The 21,656-nt window shown below is 49.5% G+C and overlaps 1 protein-coding gene across 1 annotated transcript; it reads right to left on the reverse strand.

Annotated features, from left to right (window-relative positions):
• Nucleotides 1-1,870: 1,870 nt before the first annotated feature.
• On the reverse strand, nt 1,871-17,838 carry lrfn5b (leucine rich repeat and fibronectin type III domain containing 5b). The gene is made up of 6 exons (XM_056428228.1): nt 17,163-17,838; nt 8,990-9,909; nt 7,694-7,868; nt 5,512-5,851; nt 3,926-4,226; nt 1,871-3,540 (listed from the first exon to the last, which is right to left on the reverse strand). Exons 2-6 carry the CDS (start codon nt 9,881-9,883, stop codon nt 2,875-2,877), a joined length of 2,376 nt encoding a protein of 791 aa, XP_056284203.1. The 5' UTR covers nt 9,884-9,909; nt 17,163-17,838; the 3' UTR covers nt 1,871-2,874.
• Nucleotides 17,839-21,656: the final 3,818 nt, after the last annotated feature.

Consider the following 21,656-nt stretch of genomic DNA (forward strand, 5'->3'; position numbering starts at 1 on the left):
CGGCGCCACCGGAGGCCGTGTCGGTTGAAGTGCTCCGTAAAGGGACTCCGTCCTGTCAGAGAGGGAGGACTCTCACGCAAAGGAATGAAAAGGCCATGAGCGACGACAGCATAAAATGGATTTAATCAGCGGAACAGTGAGGCTACGAGGGGGGGGAGGGGGGGGGGGGGAGTTAATCAAAAATGCTTCTGACGGTCATCCTATTCCTAACCCCTCCGGGTGGCATTTGAGCCGCGTATCGAATCAGCACTCGACCGATGACGGGGTCGGGCAGCCAGTTTGTAGAAGGCGGGGTCAAGCGGAGGGGGGGGGGAGGGGGGGGGTATTGCTCTCAGGAGCAAAAGGGAGTGAGACAGCAGACCTCGGGAAATGGAGGAGGAGGGTCAGCCGGTGGTGACTAGTGGAGGAGGACGAGGAGGAGGAGGAAGATGGCTAGACAAGAGGCCGTGCAGGGCACACACACACGGTAGCGGTATGGAGCATCGTGGTTGGGATGCGGCCGCATGTCTCACTCCTCCAGCCGAGGTCTCTCACCCCTCGCCGTCGCTGCCTCCTCCTCCTCCTCCTCCTCCTCCTCCTCTTCCTCTCACCCTCTTTTTGTGAAGGTGCACGGAATACCGAAAGAGAGGCTGGCTTACAAAGGATGCTCTTTTTTTATCTCTCCGTCTCCTGCGCTCCTCTCTCTCTCTCTCTCTCCTTCTCTCACCCCGTGTGCCCTCTTTCCTCTCACCTCCCTTTTCCTCTCTCTCTGAGCTGTCCCGCTTTCTTCTCTCTGCGCCTCTCTCTCTCCTTCTTGATTTATTCCTCCTGCACCCTCGGCCCTCTCTGCCTCGCTATCTGTTTCTCAAAACCCGCCATCGCCTACTCCCCCCCTCTCTCTCTCCCTCTCCATTTCTTCCTCCTGCACCCTCATCGCCGGATTTGTTTCTCAAAACCTTCCATCGCCTACTCTCTCTCTCTCTCTCTCCCTTCTCCCCCCATCTCTCTCTCTCGCCCTCTCCATTTCTTCCTCCTGCACCCTCGGCCCTCTCTCTGCCTCCCTTCCCTCGTCGCCGTATTTGTTTCACAAAACCTTCCATCGCCTCCTCTCTCCCCAGCGATGCATCTATTATTAACCCACACCTCTGGCTCTCGCCGAAAAAGAGAGCGAACCGAGAGGTTCGGGCGGAGCTCCTCCTGCATTCCGATCGCCCTCTAATGAGCGAAGAAATATTGAATCAAAGTGTCTGAACGCGTGCGGGCGACAGCGGACGAACGCTCGTCTTCTCGTGTGCGGATCGTCCTCACGGGTTGAGTTAGAGACGCACGCCGAGAGAGAGAGAGAGAGAGAGAGAGAGAGAGAGAGAGAGAGAGAGAGAGAGAGGGGGGCACGGAGATAGAAATCAATCCGGCCGCATCCGACCACCTGAAACACGAAGTGAATCAGAGCTCATATTCCAGAGGATAATGCACATCGTGTCAGAGACGTTACTGTAACTGTAGAATCAGTCGTGCTCGGGCCTCCGGTGGCGTCCCCCCCCCGGTGACGAGCGTGGCCTCTTTTCATCTTCATCTTCATCTTCCCTCCTGTCTTTGAGCCAACACACGGGGCTCAGTGCAGGGATCCGTCGAAAATACATGGCATCTTCCATTTTTTCCCCCGTGAAGGGTTGTTTGGGGAGTTTTTCCTGATCCGATGTGAGGTCAAAGGTCAGGGATGTCTATGTGTACAGATTGTAAAGCACTCTGAGGCTTATTTGTAATTTGTGAGAATTGGCTGTACAAAATAAAGTGAATTGAAAGGGAGAGGGGAACGACGCTGCAGGACGATACCGAAAACCCCCAAATTCATCACCGCGGACGGCAGAATGAGAAAAGTCTTGAGCGTGTCCCTTTTTTTGAATCACTGGTTTTATTTATATTGGTAAACATCAAACAGAAACAACAGCAACAAATCAAGAGCCGACGTCCTCGCGATGATCGCTCCTCTCACACCGGCAAGTTCACGTTTTACGACGCGGTCGTCACCGACGACGGCGAGTTGAAGAAAAGAAAGAAATATATGGAAACGGAGAGAGGGAGAGAGAGAGAGGGAGAGAGAGAGGGTTCCTCCGGGTCTCATCCACGCTTAATATCAGATTACCCGTGACGACGAGCGGCGATGTCGATTCAATCGTCGCTCAAATCCGTCGCCGCGGTGATCCTATCGGAGTCTTTATGTCGTTCATGTGATGAGAATCTATCGATTCAAACCGGAGGGGCGGCTTGGGACCGAGTCGACTTGTGCCACGCGAAGACTGCATTGTGCTGTGTCTGTGGAGGGGGGGAGAGAGGGGGGAGAGGGGGGGGGTGTCGGCATGAAAAAGGGACGGAGCGCTGCCTTCCTCCTACATTCTGTTCCAACACCTCTGGGATGTAAAGCAAATTTGTAAATCTCTCTTTCCCGAAAAGGTAATTAAGACATTTCGCCCCGACTGTCCGACCCGGAGAGAGCCGGAGACGAGGGTTTTCTTTTGTTCTATAATACAGCGTGTTGTCGAGGTTACCGCATTCAAAACCACGCCAACACTTAAGGTCGAGTCGTACGGCGTCTCGCGCAAACTCGACATATTTTTTTTTGGTACGTGGCGTCGTTTCGTACATCGCTTGTGCCTTTTTCGATCTCGAGCCTTTGATCGGTCGTCAGGTAGAAAACAAAATGTGAGACGTTCCCCCGTAACCCTGTCGTGCCCCCCCGTGTATATATGAGAGAAGCGTACAGTCGGTTCCCTCGATGGAGAGCACGCAGGAGCTCAAAACGAGGCGCGACATCTCCACAGACGGGTCTCCAATCCAACCCGAGAAGAGAAGAAGAAGAAGAAGAAACGCCGACAACGCGGTTCAGAAACTCCAAAATCATAAAGTGCTCTCCAGGAGCCACTCGGACTTGGAGAGCTTGTCTCTGGCCCGCCGCATGTTCGTCGGGCCCTCCGGCTGCGGCAGCTCGCCGCTCATCGACAGGCTCCTCTTGGAGCGCAGGCCGGCCCCGGGTTTGAGGCGGGCCGCGGCGCAGCGGCGCTCGCCGTGCGAGTCCGCGTTGAGCGAGTGCCTGCGGTTCCCCCCCCTCGCTCCGCCCGCTGGCACGGTCATGTAATGTTGAGGCCCCGGTCGGGGCCGCGGACCCCTGGGGACCGCAGTCCACTCGGCGGGCCGCCCGGCAACGGTTTTGACCTCCGACGAGTTATTCCGGTTCGCGTTATCCAGCTCGACGTCCGCCTGAGCCTCGGAGGGTTTGGGTGGAGCGCTGAAGCGTTTGGGCCTCGGGGCGTTCGGCGAGGCCGGGTGCCAGCTGTGGCTGGCGGCCGAGGTCGAGACGGTGCAGTCGGGGACGGAGGGTTTGGCGCCGGCCGCCGCCGCCGCCGGACGCTGCTTGGTCGGCTCCGGGGGCGGCAGGGACATTTTGAGGCACTCCTTCTCACTTTTCTCTGGACGCAGGACCTGCTTGGAGAAGGACTTGGGGATCCCGCAGCCCTGCAGCTGCCCATCGCTGCTCAGCGAGCAAATGTCCCCCATCTCTAGAGCCTGGCACGACCGGAGAGAAGCAGGAAAACCGTTAAGAGTCAATATTGTGGAAACATTTACTCTCTTCCTCAGGATGAAAGCAGGAACAACACTGGGGGGAAAGGAAGAGATGAGTAATGTTCTCAAAAGATTTATCAAAAAATGTTAAAGAGCTAATAATGACACCTTTTTAATTTAGTTTTCGATATATTTTGTATGTCTTTTCTTTATCTTCATTTATTTTATTTTGTATAATTTTTTCTATTTTATTGTCTTTTTTATTTGTGTCATTTACAATATTTTAATATTTCGTCATTTGAAAAATTGAGTCAATAACGGAAAATAAATTAATTACAGCAGAAGAAGAAGAAGAAACGAAAAGGAAAAAAAGCGACGCCAAACTGACCTTATCTGCATCTCCATGGTTACACACCCTGTAGCGCACGATGAGGAAGATGATGAAGGCGAGCACCGAGGCCACGATAATCCCCCCGATGATGACCACGATGGTGCCGCCGAGGAACTGCGACTGCATGAAGTGGCACCTCAGGTACTGCGGCTCCGTGGTGAAGTGGATGCAGCCGATCACCCTGGTGGCGGTCAGCGAGGTCACCTGGTCGTCGTAGATGGCGAGCACGCACAGGTCGTACTGCGTGCCCGCCGCCAGGTTGTTCACCAGGATGCTCTTGCTGGTCGGGGGTATCATTCTACCAACAAAAAGAAGAAGAAAGAAAGAAGAAAGATTAGAGAGGTTTAAATCAGATTATCCAGCTCGTTGTTTTTTCCCCCCGCGTCGCAGAGATTAGCCCTAAAATACGGAGCGGAGAAAAAAAAGGCCCAAGATGAAAGAACGCTGCGGACGCCGCTTTCTCAGACCCTCGGACGCTTTTTGTAAAAACACCGGTGGACTCTTTCATCTTCCTATCAGGCTGCTTTTGTGCTGACATTCGGGTTTTTGATTCTGTTGATTAAGCATTATCAAGGTTTCGCACACAGTAAATGATACAAGGGGGAGGGGGGGGGGGATTACGATTAAAATAATAAGGAGGCAGATACAGCGCATTAGTCTGTCTTCTTTATAGGATTAATAGACAACCCCCAAATTATCGCGTCGAGAGCCGACCCAGGTCCTAATCGCTCTATATTTAGAGGGATTTAACCAATCAAAGCAGAGAATAACGGTAAAACAAGGGTGAAGGATTTTTAATGATATGATTCCAATCAGTTTAAATTTTGTTGGTGTCAATTTAGACTCAGATTTAAGATTATTTTTCTCACTTCGTTCGGTGTTTCGCGATGGAAATCGACCAAGTCGGTCACGCCGAGGCGATTCCCACAGGACAACGCCTCGCTCTGTTTTCAAAGAACCGGGGTTACGTTGAGTAACCCGAAGTTTGCTAAACAACGTACACGACCGTTCAAAAGTTTGGGGTCACAAAAAACAACAACTTAGAAATGTCCTTATTTTTCAAAGTAAAGCACTGGTTTTTCCCATGAAGATCACATTTAATTAATCATAAATACACTCTCTACATAGTTAATGTGTAGATGACTATTCTCTGGTGTTTAATGAAGTCTCTCCAGAGGTGTGTAGAGGCCCATCTCCAGTGTTCTAATGGTACATTGTGTTATCGCCTTAGAAGACTAGCGGAGGGGTAGGAAACACTTGAAAACCCTTTTTATGTGAGCGCAGCTGAAAACAGTTATGCTCGTGAGATACGCTATAAAAGTGGCCTTCCTTTGAGCCACACGTTTGAAGAACGACATTAAAATGTATAATATAAATCATTATTTCTAAACATGTCAATGTCTTGACTATATTTTATATTCATTTTGCATTTCACTTGATAAATAAAAGTGTGAGTTTTCATGGAAAACACTAAATTGTCTGGGTGACCCCAAACTTTTGAACGGCCGTGTATATATTGCGTCATTCGGCCATATTTTAAGAAAGAGAGAAGTGATGTATTGACCCAGCAGGTCACGTTCTACCTGTAAACCAGTGAATCGTCGTAGCTGCCGTTGTATTGTATCTGAAACATGCGTATTCCGGGGATGCTCCTCTGGAAGTTGAACTGCACCATGGCCGAGGTGGACGTGGCCTCGGAGATCACCACTTTCTTCTCCTGGCTCGTCTTGGCGTTCCCCAGGGACGGCGAGCCTCCGCCGCCGTCCGCGCCCGTCTTGGTGACCGTGGCGATGTCCGACGACCCGGGGTCGGGCTCCTGCTCCGCCACCGTGTTGTTGGCGATGTGGGGGAGCTTAGCGATGACCAGATCCACCATCTGCTGCGCCTCCCCCGCCGGGTTGGAGGCCACGCAGGTGAAGGAACCTGGAACGCAAACATTTGTTTGAGATTATTGTCCGTCCTGGTATTTATTGTGAAAACCCGGATTTTGCGATATGAACGTATCTAATAATATAGAGATTTTCGGGAACTATACAAAGCCCCCGAATTCCTGAAAGATTGTTTCGTTTTGTGCACAAAACAATGAAACATATCGGAATTCAGAGGCTCCATAGTGAGGCACTTTTTTGATTTCCTCCCGAGAGTTAGTTCATATTTATATTATATAAGCTAAATATATGCTACAACTCCATGTCTGACTGCTGCTATAATACAGACTTCAAGTTTTTGTAATAGTTTTTTATTGTTAATTTATATTGTCTAAATGTTCTTTCTTCTTGTTGTTGCTAGCTGTTTTTCACTTTATTACTTTATTACTATTATTATTATCATTACTACTACAATACACTTTATGTTGGAGAAGAGAGAAACGTACTTTCAGATCTTCTGTATGCATGAAAGAAATGACAATAAAGATGACTTTGACTAGCACTTGGTTAGCGTAGGTTAGCTTAGCATAACAACTATAGGGGTCAGCTAGCCCGGCTCACTGCAAAATGAACCTGCTAAAGCTCACTAATTAATTAGTTATATATATTCTATTTATTCCAGACAACAACCTAAGTGTAAAAGCAACAAACGGTGTTTCCTCCCAGAGTTCTCCCATCACCACAAGTTTTGCTCCCGGCTATGAAATGCTACGACTCATTATTCACTCGCTATTTTTACACTGGTGTTTTTGTAAATGATGAAACAAACATGAGCTGGTGTGTTAATTAGTGAGTTTAAGAGACGCTGGAAGGTGGCTGGTTTATTGTGTTTGGATGTATCAAGCTAGCTGTTTGTAGTCCGCTAAGCTAACTAGCTGCTAGCTGCGCTGTAGCTTCAAACTTAATGGAGAGACACGACATCTAACCGTCAGCAAGAAAGCAAATAAGTTGGCGATTTTAACCATGTGATGATTTTACCTCATAGAGCTGAACCAATGTTCAAAAAACATGTCGTGGTTTTAATAATAATGCATTCAATTTATATAGCCCTTTTTTAAAGGTATATTCAAAGACACTTTACATTAAAACATCCTAAAATCTATACAATAAAAATATCTAAAATGTTCAATAAAAACAATAAGAACATAGACCACACATCAAAAGCAGTTCTGAACGGGTGAGTTTTGATTTGTTATATTTACCTTCGCATTGAAAATGTGGAAGGTTATGTTTTGATCGCCGTGTATTTATTTATTTATTTATTTGTATGCGTGTTACTCGCTTAAAGTATGAAACTGAATCGCATGAAATTTGGTGGGATGATTGTTTATTATCCGGGGACCATTTGATTAGATTTTGGGATCAATCGGGTCAAAGGTCAAGGTCATGAAAAGGTCAAAATCTTCTTTTTACCATAGCGCGGTCAATTTTTATCCAATTGGCATGCAACTAATGCCAAAATGTTCATAATTCCAATGCCCAATCTTGTGATATGCGAAGGTATGCGCTCTACCGAGTGCCCATTCTAGTTGAAAATGGAAAGATCCGCGCAGTCTCGGATGAGTTTGGGGAGCCGTTGGTATTAATTTTCCACTGTAAATATAAAAAAAAATCTTGGGCTGAATTGGAGGCATTTCTGAACCTGCTATAACTCTAAAAACACAAAAGGTGCAGGAAAATCCCTTCATTTTTAAGTCGATGCATATCAGCCAATCAGAGTCCGAGCCGGCTACCACCCTTCCACACTCTCGACGTTATCGCCCAGCCACTTCATCCCTGCGGCCTCCGGAGGACACGAGGTAAACAACTCATCTCGTTCAGTCAACAACAAACAGACCAGAGTCCTTGACGGTGCTGATGAGGATGTCCAGCGTGCCGTCCGTGTGGACGGCGGCCCTGGAGGAGTTGGACATGAGGCGGCCGTCGGGGGCGATCCAGTGGATGATGGGGTCGGGGTCGCCCCTGGCCTTACAGCGCAGGGTCACTCTCTGACCCTCCAGAGCTCGCAGCTCCTGAAGCGGAGGGAGGACGGGCGGGTTAACGGGGAAATTAAAAAAACCACTTCAACTTAGTTTGTTTTGAATATTATAATCAACGCCTATTTACACCCCGCAGCCCCCATATATGGGTCCGAAGATAAATAATGACAGAATAATATAATGTTTACCATCAAATTAAACAGCACAACATAAGCTACAATAATTAGTGAGACATTTAAAAATGCTCCAAACACAGCTCACACAATAGTACAAAATAAGACATCAAGTAACATTTTTTAAAAAGCCTTATTCCCTCGAAATATTCTCAACGATTGATCATCGTCTAGATATTGAATTAGCGCGCTCGTGAAGGCGATATAATCAATGTGTCGGTACATCGCAGTGAATGTGATGGAGTTCACGTAAAAAACCATAATTTCCTCTGCAATTATGCAAAAAATGTTCTGCGGGATGTAAAACGAGATGATGTCGCCGTATCGTTGTTTGGCGAGGATTCTGATCAAATCATTGTGCTTGGATGCATGAAGCAAGGGCTAAATCACCGTGAGCCTTCCTTCTGTAATAACAGCTTTCGCCGAGGAGCCATCGCAAACCTGCAAATAGCTTTATTAAAATGGTAACAGAGAATCCTCTCTAAAAACCCTCCACGGGGCCCCAGTTTGATGACATTCTCTCTCTTTTTTTAAAGTAAGTCCAATATATTATGCAATATTTCCGTTGGCTGAGAGACCCACTGGACTTGTGAGACTCTCCCCGGATCGCAGAGCGAATATTTGGCGGTTTTCCCGCGGAATCGGGCTACTTTTGAAGTGTTGCCGCGGGTTGAATTTGTTGTCCGCTGGTTCGGGTAGACCTATTTTGCATGCAAATTACATGAATATCTTGAAATAAAAATCCATATTTTAAATGAAATAATTTATTTATACCCAAATCATACCAAATTGACTCCAGATCAGAACGTACACACATGGACATGGACTTTAAAAGCAGTGTATATGGTTTGGCACGGGCACATTTTGAGTTCTGATATTGGGCTGGTTTTGATTGGCCATTGGGCTGGTTTTGTCACACAGACCTGGCAACCCTGCGCGTCGGGTTAACTGAGAAACCGACGTCTGAGAGGGGGTCCGTACCTGAGAGTGCCGGGTGATGAGAGGAGGCTCGCACAGGAACTCCTCCTCCGAAACGGTCCAGAAATAGCGCCCGGCGAGGTGCTGCGGCGACGCGCAGGTCTCCAGGTCGTCCTCCCTCCTCAGCCTCCGCAGCCACAGCAGCTCGCAGTTGCACCTCAGCGGGTTTCCCCCGAAGCTCAGCGCGAACGACATGGGCCCCATCGCCCCCGAGGTGGCCAGGACCCCGGCCCTCTGGAAAATGGGGTCCGGGGGAAGCTTCTGCAGCTTGTTGGAGGTCACGTCCAGCCTCTTGAGCTTCTGCAGCCCGGAGAAGGTGCCCTCCGGGATGTACCTGAGCATGTTGTGGTCCAGGTTGAGCGTGTGGAGGCTGGCCATCCTCTGGATGGCGGGCCACGGCGCGCTCTCCAGGTTGTTGTAGGACAGGTCCAGCTCCTCCAGCGCCGTCAGGTCGTCGAAGGCGCCGGTCTGGATGTGCGTGAGCTGGTTGTTGTTGAGGATGAGGTGGTGCAGCTTGGACATGCCGCTGAAGGTGTCGTTGACGATGCGCGACAGCCGGTTGCTGTCCAGGTGGAGGGCGCGCAGGTTCTCCAGGTCTCTGAAGGCGAGCGGCGCGATGGAGCCGATGGTGTTCCGCGACAGCGTCAGGTCCACCAGCTTGGTCATGTTGGCGAAGTCCCTGCGCTTGATGCCCGTGACGAAGTTGTCCCCGAGGCGCATCTCCACCGTGTGCCGGTCGATGTCGGGCGGCACGAAGAGGAGGCCCTTCTTGTCGCACAGGGTGGCCAGGTTGGGGTTGAGCACCTGGCAGACGCAGCGCTTGGGGCACACCTGAGCTTTGTGGGCCTTCGGCGCCGCGCCGACGCCGACGAGCAGGTAGAGCAGGAGGTACTCCATCGGGCGGCCGGGTCAGGTCAACGCACCTGCGGTGAAGAGAGGGGGAAGCAAAGGGGGAGGGGGGGGGGAGTCGTTCAGCGGTCGGCGGGGGTTATCTGTCTCGGGGGGCCGGCCACGGTCGCCGAGGACGCCGTCTTTAAAAGAAGGGAATTTGGGGGAATTGACGAACCGCCGCGTAGAAAGTTAAAAAGCTTTTTACGCTTTTGATTGCCAGCTCACAGCTGAGATTAAGAGAGAGTCAGAATGTTAAGCAAGAGAGAGAGAGAGGGAGAGAGGGAGAGAGGGAGAGGGAGGGAGAGAGGGAGAGAGGGAGAGGGAGGGAGAGGAGGGGGCGGGAGAGAGAGAGAAGGAGGGAGAGAGGGGGAGAGAGAAGGAGGGAGAGTGAGAGGGAGGAGAGGGAGAGAGGAGGGGAGAAGGAGAGGAGGAGGGAAGGATAGGGGGAGGGGGAGAAGGAGAGAAGGAGGGAAGGGGAGAGGGAGAGAAAGGAGGAGAGAGGGGGAGAGAGGAGGGGAGAGAGGGGGAGAGAGGGATAGGGGGAGAGAGGAGAGGAGAGAGAGAGGAGAGAGGCAGAGTGAGGAGAGAGAGGAGTGAGAGGAGAGAGAGGAGAGAGGCGAGAGAGGAGAGAAGAGAGAGAGGAGAGAGGAGGGGAGAGGAGAGAGAGGAGGAGAGAGAGAGGGAGAGAGAGGGAGAGGAGAGAGAGAGGAGGGAGAGAGGAGAGGAGAGAAGGAGGAGGGAGGGGGAGAGAGGGAGAGGAGGAGAGAGAGGAGGAGAGAGAGAGAGAGAGAGAGAGGAGGAGAGGAGGAGAGAGAGGAGGAGAGAGGAGAGAGGAGGAGAGAGAGAGGAGGAGGGGGAGGAGAGAGGAGAGAGAGGGAGAGGGGAGAGAGAGAGTGAGAGAGAGAGGGAGGGAGAGAGAGAGAGGAGGAGAGAGAGGAGAGAGAGAGAGGAGAGAGAGAGAGAAGGAGGAGAGAGAGAGGAGAGAAGGAGGAGAGAGAGAGAGGAGAGAGAGGAGAGAGAGAGGAGGAGAGAGAGAGAGAGAGAGAGAGGTAGAGAGAGAGAGAGAGAGAGAGAGGTAGAGAGAAGGAGAGAGCGAGAGAAGGAGAGAGAGAGGGAAGGAGAGGGAGAGAGAGAGAGGGAGAAGGAGAGAGGGAGAGAGAGAAGGAGAGAAGGAGGGAGAGAGAGAGAGAAGGAGGGAGAGAGAGAGGGAGAGAGAGAGAGAGAGAGGAGAGAGAAGGAGGGAGAGAGAGAGAAGGAGAGAGAGAGAGGGAGAGAGAGAGAGAGAGAGAAGGAGGGAGAGAGAGAGAGAGAAGGAGGGAGAGAGGGAGAGAGAGAGAGAAGGAGGGAGAGAGAGAGAGAGTCGACACCTGAACAAAAAATAAATGGCGCATATCGGACATGAAACTAATCCGTCACCTTCGGACCTGAGAGACATGAATAAGTTATCTGGAACATTTCTTCTGACCGCTCTCCGTTCATCCCCTGCTTCTGGTCGGACGTTCTCTTGATACGATAATGGAAGTCCTTTTAATGTTTGCGAGCAGAAGGATGAGCGTCTAGACGGGCCTCGTCAGAATCAGACTGATCCATCTCCCAAGATCACATCGCCGATACGACGGGATGATCGGGCCGCGCGCCTCGCCGGCCGCGCGCGAGGCCTCGCTATCGATTTCCTCTCCGCCGAGACCTCGTCCGGGATTCATCGTCGTCGTCGAACTCAGACATCGGGGATCGGATCGCGGCTCACGATGTACCGCGAGCGAGGTTTTGACGTTCGATTGAGATTATTCTTAGCGCTTGAAAAAAATTCAGCGTGGTTTTGGTGGAACATGAAGTATTCGGCCCTCCGGGTGTCACACTACAGAAACACGGAGAAGCAACACCGGTCCAATCAAACACGGGGAACCGGAGATCCAATCCCACCGCCGGGGCGCCATCCAAACGGCTTTCACTATACGGGAGAGGCTGGTTTATGATGATGGCTTCTTTTCTTTTTTGTGTGGTAATGTCTCCACTGTATAGAGGCGTGAAAGTCCTGCCTCAGCAAATGAGCAGCGCCAGCCCCGAGTGGACCTGAGACCGGACCTCACGGGGCAAGAACCCTGACAGCCGCAGGATGAGGAGACCATCGCGGAGTCATGAAAACGTGGGAGAGTGACATGTTTGCCATGTACCCCCCCCACCCCCCTGGATTCTCTCCCTCCCTCCCTCTTCTCCTCCTCTCTCCCTCCCTCTCTCTCTTTTCTCCTCTCTCCCTCTCTATCTCCCTCTCTCGATCCTCCTCTTTCCCTCTCTCTCCCCCTTTCCCTCCCTTTCTCTCTCTCCTCCTCTCTCCCTCTGTCTCTCCCTCCCTCTCGCGCTTCCTCTCTCTCCCTCTCTCCCTCTTCCCCTCTCTCTCTCCCCCTCTCCCTCCCTTTCTCTCTCTCTCTCTCTCTCTCTCTCTCCCTCTCTCCCCTCTCCCTCCCTTTCTCTCTCTCGTCCTCTCTCTCTCTCCCCCCCTCTCCCTCCCTTTCTCTCTCTCGTCCTCTCTCCCTCTCTCTCCCTCTTCCCCTCTCTCTCCCCCTCTCCCTCCCTTTCTCTCGCTCGTCCTCTCTCCCTCTCTCTCCCCCTCCCTCTCCCTCTCCTCCTCGTCTCTTCATCTCTCTCCCTCCCTCTCTCTCCCCCTCCCTCTCCTCCTCCTCTCTTCATCTCTCTCTCTCCCCCCCTCTCTCTCTCGTCCTCTCTCTCTCCCTCTCTCTCTCTTGCCCTCTCTCACTCTCTCCCCCCCCCCCCCCCCCGGTGGCATCCCCTGCCAACAGTTGAGATTTGACAGCTGCTGGGGTTTTAAAAAAACAAAAAACGATCTCAGCCTCGGAAGGAAACAGGAAGAGAGGTATCTTAAAAAAGAAAGAAAAAGGCCTCATAACAGCAAAAGGAGGAACGATGTCATCGGAGACGCGGTGTGACATTGCGTGGGTACGAGTCTTTTCTCGTACCCACTTCTTTACGCGGGTCCACTTCCCCCGGAGCCACTCGGCCTCGTTGTGTTGGGGCGGGTCGTCCGTGAGGCGGAGGCGTGAGCGGCTGGCCCGCCGGCGGCCTGCGGAGCCACGATTAAATGTTGTCAAGAGGCTCCGCTAAGGTGGCAGATGACTTCAGCGTCACGCTGGGCTGCAGAGCGATGTGCAGTGGTACCTCAGTGGAAACTACTTTACGTCCGTGTGTGTGTGTGTGTGTGTGTGTGTGTGTGTGTGTGTGTGTGTGTGTGTGTGTGTGTGTGTGTGTGTGTGCCTATCCATGCTCCTGCACGGCCTCTGGATGTGCAATGAGGCGGAGAGGACCGGCTATACTTCCAGACTCGAATGGCGCTGAATCCGTGATATTGATTAACTCTTGTGGAGATGGGGGCCTTTTCATTTTTTTTTACTCTTCTTCTTCTTCTTCTTCTTTTTCGCCCGCTGGAAACTCAGTGGAACGTGAAGAGAGAGAATGATCCCGACAACACTCGTCCCGTGGCGACAAAAAAGGAGGCGCCCCCTCGATGCTGCAGCACGGTGTGGGGTGGGGTGCTTTCAGAATTATTAAAAACAGAATATAATGGTCCATACCAGGCACGTGCACAGATAGACCCCGAGTGGTGCTCAAGCTCCTCCCCTTTTGCCCTGGATAAGAAAAGTGCCCCTTTTTCTGGAGACAAATGTTTACTTCATTCATCAGTATTTAAGAATAAAAAATACTTTCTCTGTCATCAATTCCCTCCAAATTTGTTTTGATATCTGACAGGGCTTTTTTATTTTTTATTTTACATGACTACCCATGAGCCAATCAGTCGTTGCCATGTAATAATTCATATTTATTCATAAGGAAAAAGTGAGCTAGCTGTCTAAATCCTGCCAAGAGGAGACGCAGGTCGAGGACCGCATATAGTGTCATGCTGCTTATGTTTCAACTCTGTCAGAAAACATTTTTGGCGATGGATGCCCTTTTTTTTGGTTTGAGCACCTGCCCCCCAAAATGTCTGTGCACGTGCCTGGTCCACACAATAAACTGTCCGTCTCCGTCTCTCCCCTCATCTGCATTTCATTACGCTTCGTGAGCAGGTTGCACCCGTCACGCTCCACGGAGAAATAAGTAGATAATCAATCAACGCGTTCATCAATCACGCCATCTTTCCGTCTTTTAAATGTCACAACCGCATTAAACCATTGTCTCGGCTGTGTGGCCTTTTCATGACATGGAGGTGACTTGGGAGGGCCGCAAATAAACAAGGACAAAAACCGATAATCTAGTGATGCATTAACCATCATCTCATCCTCGCTCAATCAAATGTACGTTTACTGCCTCCGAGCGGCTCTTTTTTAACACCCTCGGAGGACAGAGCGGACTGACAGCTCACACACACACACACACAGCGGTGGGTGGTGTTGTGCCTAATAGAGGTACATAGCTCACTACACAACAACCCCACAGCAACGGAGACAGGCGTCCATGAGCAGCAGCATACTGTAGCAGAGGATATCCATGGTCTCCCTGGGGCAGCATTCGCCAGGAAAAGGCTTATGCAGCACTGCATGCCAGTCGTCCACCGAGGTAATGGGGTGTGTGTGTGTGTGTGTGTGTGGGGGCGGGGGGAATATGTTTTCAGATGGTCTCACTTATGCCGGAGCTCATGTGAGAAAAGCCTTCTGCAATCCACGGCTGCCTGGTTAGATAAATCAAGAGGAGGAGAGCAAGCAGGGGAGTCGATGAGATGAAGTCTGCGTCTCTCTCTTGAGTTCTTGTTGGGTCCAGGAGGGAAACCGACGCTGCAACGTGACGGTGAAACGGTCTCGACAAGGCAGTGAAACGGGTTCCTCGCCTCTGCGAGCCCAAATGGAGCCGCCGCCGCCGAAGGGGGGGGGGGCGTGTTTTTGAGTGAGCGCGGCGGGAATAAAACGCCGTCGAGTCCAAACACCATGACCGAAACACCGACACCGACACATCTGTGTTTGCTAACAAGGGTGTGTGTCTGTGTGTGTGTGTGACACCCTTTTTTTTCTCCGACGCGATAGCTCTTGGGCGACAGGCCCGGATGCCATGGCAACGCGAGTCAGTTTTTTTCCGGGTGAGATGTAATCAGCGGCTCGTTTTCAGATCACCTCGTAGTATTATTGTCCGTACGAAGAGTCCTCCGACAAATGGGGTTCCGGTCGGAAAGGCCGCGAGCCGCCGATGAGACGCAGGTGAGCAGGTTGTGCACTCGGCCATGTTTTTGTTTTTGTTTTTTTGGGCTCCAATGTTTTGGAGTGACTGAATCATCACCGGATTCACAGTCTTGCGTGTGATAAAAACCTAAATGACTGGATGAAGAAATTATTTCTCAGTCGGACAAGTTTGTGTGTGTGTGTGTGTGTGTGTGTGTGTGTGTGTGTGTGTGTGTGTCTCAGGGGTATGGCATACTAAGCAGACCCAACTGCATCAATAGAAGTGCTGTTCATCAGCATTTACCCCCCCCCCCCCTTGCATTTCCAAATGTTTTCCTTCACACGCTCTCACAGGAAATTCAGTGATACCTTGATAGGCCGGAGATCTCATCAGATCAACAAACAGGCGCAGAGATAAGAAGAAGAAAAACACAACGCTCTCTTCACATTTTTAGGTGCTGCCTCGTTATTGCAGCCGGAGGCCGAATTAAAATGCCGATCACTGACTTCTGAATCCTAATTCTTGCCCCGTTGTGACGCGCAGCCCGAAGTCAAAGGTGGGGGGGCTTATGAACTCTGGGATTTTTCTTCCCCGGGAAAGAAAGAAAAGAAAGAAAAAAACCTGTGAACGCCACCACTGAATATCAATATGGCTTCCTCAAGTGAATATTCCCCACAGTGCCCTGCACGTCTGTGGACTGTCAAAATCTTCACCTCTCTTTGGGAAAATAATGCGCTCCAGTGCATGGGGGCTCCTTTCATCCGACATGAAGTCCACCATCCCTGTGTCCATTGACTCATTACCCCCCCCCCCCCTCTTTTCTCAAACACCCTCAGGATCCTGTGTTCTCAACCACATGTCAACAAAATGGTTAAATAATGCATAATTGTCCATCTTCTCGTTGTGTAATCGAAAAGCAACTTTCCTCCACACACACACAACATCTGGACCAAGTGTGTGTGTGTGTGTGTGTGTGTGTCTGTGTGTGTGTGGCTGTCCAATAACCTCAGGTGGTTTCACTTCTTAATGACAGCAGCTCCTTCGGGCACGAAACGACGTCGCGTTGTGTGTGTCGAGGGAGAAATCAGGGTCAGCGAAGGAACGCAGAGCCGGTCTGCAGAAACAGGAGCCGCACATCACACATCGAGGGAAAAAAGAAAGAAATAAGGTAGAGCAGCACATGAGCTACACACACACACACACACACACACACACACACATCACCGAGTGCATTAACATAAGCAGCGGGAGCTAAGAGAAGCGGCGAAATGAGGCGTGGGCCTTGATTTCCACTGGTGTTACAATGTTGCTTCGGGCCACCAGTGAATAATAAGATGTGTGATAACGATAACACTCGATATAAGAAGACATTCATACCTCACTGTTGTGTTAAAGGAAGAAGAATATAAATCATCCCATTTCCACCTGTCTCCATCAGTCCCCTGGCAACACGTCCTCCCTGCCCACACTCATCCCATTATCAATTGTGTTATGCAGGCTAATTTAGATTTCATCACACCTTAATGGCTCCATGTGCACTTTGCATATAACAGCAGGGGTTTAACCACAGCACAGAGAAGCAGGTCGCTGGGTCCAGATGAAATATATATATATATATATATATATATATATATATATATATATACACACAAGAAAACAAAAGAAGCAGCTCACGTCTTAACCTGCAGAGATGATGGAGCTGATAAATAATGGCCACGTTATGTATCGGCATGATGAATCTCAGTTTCACCTGTGGGGAGCGAAACAACAGCACAGGATGCAGCCAAGTGCTCGCTAGAAATCACATTTATTTGGTTCCTATAAGGCAATTTAGGGGAGGTGGGGGGGTATTTCTTCTTCTTTTTGTTTGACCTTGCGGTACAGGGTCCCGGGCTGGTGGGTTACAGCCACAACCCCCATGTGACAAGGGAGAATATGAAACCCCTTCATATGGGAGGGGGGGGGAGGTCCTGGGAGAAGTACTTCAAGTCAACAAGGCACCCCCCCACCCCCACCCCTCACCCCCCACCCTTCAAAGACATGCTCACCCCCCCAAAAAAAGAGTTGAGACTCGAGATGCCGTGCACAGTTTATGGCAGCTCTTATAAATGATTGAATTTACCTTGCAGATGAAACATCAAGCCGAGTCAGAGGAGGAGGGTGCAGGTGAGGAGGGTGTGCTGGAGATGATTTTTCCTCCCGGGAGGAGCCTAGCGCATCCCGGCTCGCCTCGGAAAAAAATGGGACCCCAAACGAGATGCCTCTCGGAGATGATTCAGGTGTCCAGAAACACACGCACGCGCGCGCCTCGGCTCCTTATCACATGTGACGGCCTGCGGAACCAGCGATGCCCTTCAAGAAATCCATGACCGGCATGTAAAGGACGACTCCTCTCCGATCCGCACACACACACACACACACACACACACACACACACACACACGGTGATATGTAACTCGACTCAGGCTCCCCCACTTTTGTGAGCGAGGTGGAAAAAAGAAAAAAAAGAGGGAAAAAACAGAAGAAGAAGGGAGAACAAATGTATATAAATGATAATAAAAAATACTGGAAAAACGCAACTAGTAGGGTCCCGGTGCGGCTGTGAGCGATGCGCCTCCACTGCGCATCCGCCTCGTGTATATGTGCGCGCCTCCAGAAGGAGAAAACGCCTTTTGTATGAAGAGGCGTTCAATGTCTCCCCGCCGCGCGGAGTGACTGGTGCCGTGCGGAATCCAGAGCCAGATGTTCGGAGTCGCTTTCACGAGTTTTTGCTGGTGACGCGCGCGCGGGGGGCTCAGTGCGACTTAATCCAGATTTACTGAAGGGCTGCTGCCATAATATGCAACCCTCCCTCCTCCTCCTCCTCCTCCTCCTCCTCCTGCCTCCGGACTATACTGTCAACCACCGACCCGGCTCCATTTCTGACCAGAGGTGCATGTGCTCGGAATGGTAATCAGTGCACGCTGCTGCGCGCTGCACAGAGACCGCTTGTGTGCACAGACAGATGCAGAGCCTCCCAGCCTATATCTCTCACATGGCATGGCATCATAATTTATTCATGTAGATTGAGCTCTGCAGATACACACCGCTCTGTATTATTCTCTCGAAAAATAAAAAAAATATGAGCAGAGATAATAATAATAATAATACATAACATTTCTATAGCGCTTTTCATAATTCTCAAAGACGCTTTACAACACATAATTTTAAAAAAATCCTAAAAGCTATGCATTAAAAATTACAGATTTTATTTTAGATTCAAAAGATGAGCAATAGCCGTAGAGAGGCCTAAACAAGAGTGTTATTGAAAATCCATCCACCCCTTCGGGTGAAACCCCAGAGGTGCACAGCAGGTCAACGTCTGTAAAGCCACATAAGTAACAGCCAATATTCCTGCATGTATTAGATAGATTATTGGCAAGAAAGTGTTGCGTTGGCTAAAACCGAGCGGCCTGCATGGCTCCCTGTGGGTCTTCTTGGCACTCAGCCCCATCGCTCTATCTGATGGATGCAATGGTCTTATGGCCTTTTGTGCAAGTTGGAAAAATAAGCCCATATGTGCGCGAGTCGAAAGCGGAGCATGAGTCTTGGACTCGCAGCATAAGTTTTTTTTTTTCCGGAGAAATGACGCTGCTCCCGCGAGGGGCTCCTGGCACGGAGAATATGGGTGCTTGTTGTCATCCGCAGCATCGCCCCGAGGAGCTCTACTCCAGATCAATAGCTCCATCCAGTTACAACATATCCACTTGAGATCAATAGAAATATTCTAAGTGGTTTACGGTGATCCTGAATTGAAACGGGTATACAGCTATTTAAACAGTCGTTCATATGCGTGCGTGCACACATGTTTATAGGTCTAAGTCTAGGGTAACCATGCCAACCAGCCACAGCATTTAGCTGGTGGGAAGTGTTCATGTCAAGACCTCCACGGGGCCTCCTGGGACCGTCTCATCCGAGTCATCACCAGCTGACGGTTGGTGATATGAAAGGACGCTGACATGCCTGGGGTTTTGCTCCTTTACTGTTGTGATTCACGCCGGTTTCTCTCTCGCTCTCTGACCAGCCGCATGTCACCCGGAAGGCTCATGGGTAGTCGAGGCTGTCCGCCGTCTCACCCGTCCGGCCCTTTTTTTCCAGGAACAGCCCGACGGCGTCCCGTGAAGGGTCAGCGACGCTGCGACTCCACGGGGCCTCTGTGATCCCCAGCAGCTCGCGCACACGGGCACTGATGACCTGCAGAGCCGCACAGCAGGGGGGGGGGGGAGTCCTTTGATGAAGTGTGTGTTTAGTGTCTCACCTTCATTTATTAAGAGAGAGTCCCCAGCGGGTGTGAGAGGAGATCTCACCGAGAGGGTGGCATCGAGGGAGGGAAAGGTTCCAAGTTTACATTCCCAAAAACAAAACGCATCAAAAGAGTTCCAATGAAGGAGCCATCTGGAACCGAAAATGGTTCTTCAGAGTGATGCCATAGAAGAACCATTTTTGGTTCCATAGAGAACCTTTCAAACCAGGGTTCTTTAAAGAACCATTTCCTTAAATAGTTCTTCAAATAACCTATAATGGTTTCTCAAAGAACATTTAAAACATGGTTCTTTAACGCACCATTTCTGGTTCTACAAAGAACCTTTAAAACTAGGGTTCTTTAAAGAACCATTTCCTTAAATAGTTATTCAAATGACCTATAAAGGTGTCTCAAAGAACCTTTAAAACTGTTATTTGAGGCACCATTTATGGTTCCACAAAGAATCTTTCAAACCAGGGTTCTTTAAAGAACCGTTTCCTTGAATAGTTATTCAAATGACCTATAAAGGTGTCTCAAAGAACCTTTAAAACATGGTTCTTTAAGGCACCATTTCTGGTTCCACAAAGAACCTTTCAAATCAAGGTTCTTCAAAGAACCATTTCTTTAAAGAGTTCTTTAAAGAACCTATAATGGTGCCTCAAAAGAAAAAATGGTTCCTCAGTAGGTGACAGTTCTTCGTAGAACCACACAGCCTTTTAAAGAACCAAGAACTGTTATTTTTACGTGTGCACACAGTAAATCTGGACTAAATAGAGCAAAGACAGTCCTCACAAAGTCCGACTGGCTCGAGTTATTTCATTATCAGTTTACACTCATCGAGAGAGACGAGTGATTCCTCTTTTTTCCTGGTTTGATGCGTGTAAGCAGAGTTAAATGCATAAACACGCTTTGAGACGGTTAAGTTCCAACCTCTGGGGCGGATAAGAACAAAACAGTTGCTTTAACTGTAAACAACGCATGTGACACAGCAGATCCTGGGTGTCTGCTGGCAGATGCGCTCAGTTTCAACACTTTAATTGATGTCATACTGTTCAAAGAAAGAGTGTTGAAGTGCCAAATGGGATGTAAATCTGGGTTGGCACAGACTAGACACCATGTTTACTGGAGAGATATTTGAATGCAGCAATATAATTATTTCTCCTTTGGGTACATCTTGTTCATGTTTTTCTTCGGAAATAATCTTTGACTTTACCCAAAAAAAAATACCCATGTCGGCAAATGTTTGGTATTTCCACTGCTTAAATAATTAATCACGTTTCCAAATTTCATTAAATTAAGACAAACTCAGATTTTTTTTCCCAGCACAAGAGGATTTGAGAATATGTTATATGGGCCTGCAGTATAGCAGCGCGATCATTATCTCTGTGTTACTCAGCCTGTGGAAATTGCCTTGAACATTGTGTGAGCCTCCAGTTTTGATATGTAAACAAGGCTGTCTCCATAATAACATCAATCTCCTCTGGAGGTTACAGTAAAAAAAAAAAAAGAAGAAGAAAGAGTCTCACCCTCTTCTAAATATTACCTTCATGTTTTGGAAATCTGTGATTCCAAGTCTTGGCAAGGAGATGCAGTTTACATAAATGAGCTTTCTTCCAGTGACGAAGTTCTCCGTGAAACATGCCTGCGACAGAAATGTATATCACGAGGTTAGAGCTTTGAAGGAAGAAGGTGAAAAAAGCCCCAGGTGGTATCGTGTGAAAGCAGACAGGCACGTGTCCTGTAACAGTTAACGTTATATATGTCTAGCCAGGTGAATGTTAACCTACTTTGTATTGTGGAAATCCTAAAGACTCGATCCACGTTGCAACATCTTGACAACTCCAGCGCAGGAACTCCATGTTGCCCAAAGGCATGTTGCCATGGAAACTATTGCCTCCAACTAGGTGTTGATAAGCGTTTTCCTCACACATCGTTTTTTTTTTTTTTTAACAGTAACAAATATATATTAAAACGTTGCGAGGTTTTGTTTGAAGTAAACTATGAAGCGTGTTTCTACACTAACATTCCCGAATATATTTGTTAATAATATCTTTAATACGACTCCGGTTTGTGTTTATGTCAACAGCCAATCGGTTTCTTGTAATTGAGGGCGGTTGGTAAATTCCGCGCAGTGATTGGTCGTTATAATCAAGTCTGTCCCGCCCACACCAACCGGAAACTTCGGAAGGTGTCGCGCGCAGCTTTCACAGCTCTACAAACATTAACGTCCACGCAGTGTTGCCAGGTCCGCGGTTTTCCCGCGGAATTGGGCTACTTTTCAAGTGTTGCCGCGGGTTGAATTTCTTGTCCGCTGGTTCGGGTAGACCTATTTTG

The sequence above is a fragment of the Pseudoliparis swirei genome, chromosome 12 (assembly GCF_029220125.1).
Source record: "Pseudoliparis swirei isolate HS2019 ecotype Mariana Trench chromosome 12, NWPU_hadal_v1, whole genome shotgun sequence".
Taxonomy (NCBI): Eukaryota; Metazoa; Chordata; class Actinopteri; order Perciformes; family Liparidae; genus Pseudoliparis; species Pseudoliparis swirei.

What these genes read in the sequence shown, in the direction of transcription:
- lrfn5b (XM_056428228.1), bottom strand. Translation starts at nt 9,883, where the DNA reads ATGGAGTACCTCCTGCTCTACCTGCTCGTCGGCGTCGGCGCGGCGCCG. An exon ending in CAGCACCGTCAAGGACTCTG is followed by an intron (nt 5,852 to 7,693) that starts GTCTGTTTGTTG and finishes TTTGCGTTCCAG; the next exon opens with GTTCCTTCACCTGCGTGGCC. An exon ending in ACCATGGAGATGCAGATAAG is followed by an intron (nt 3,541 to 3,925) that starts GTCAGTTTGGCG and finishes CGGTCGTGCCAG; the next exon opens with GCTCTAGAGATGGGGGACAT.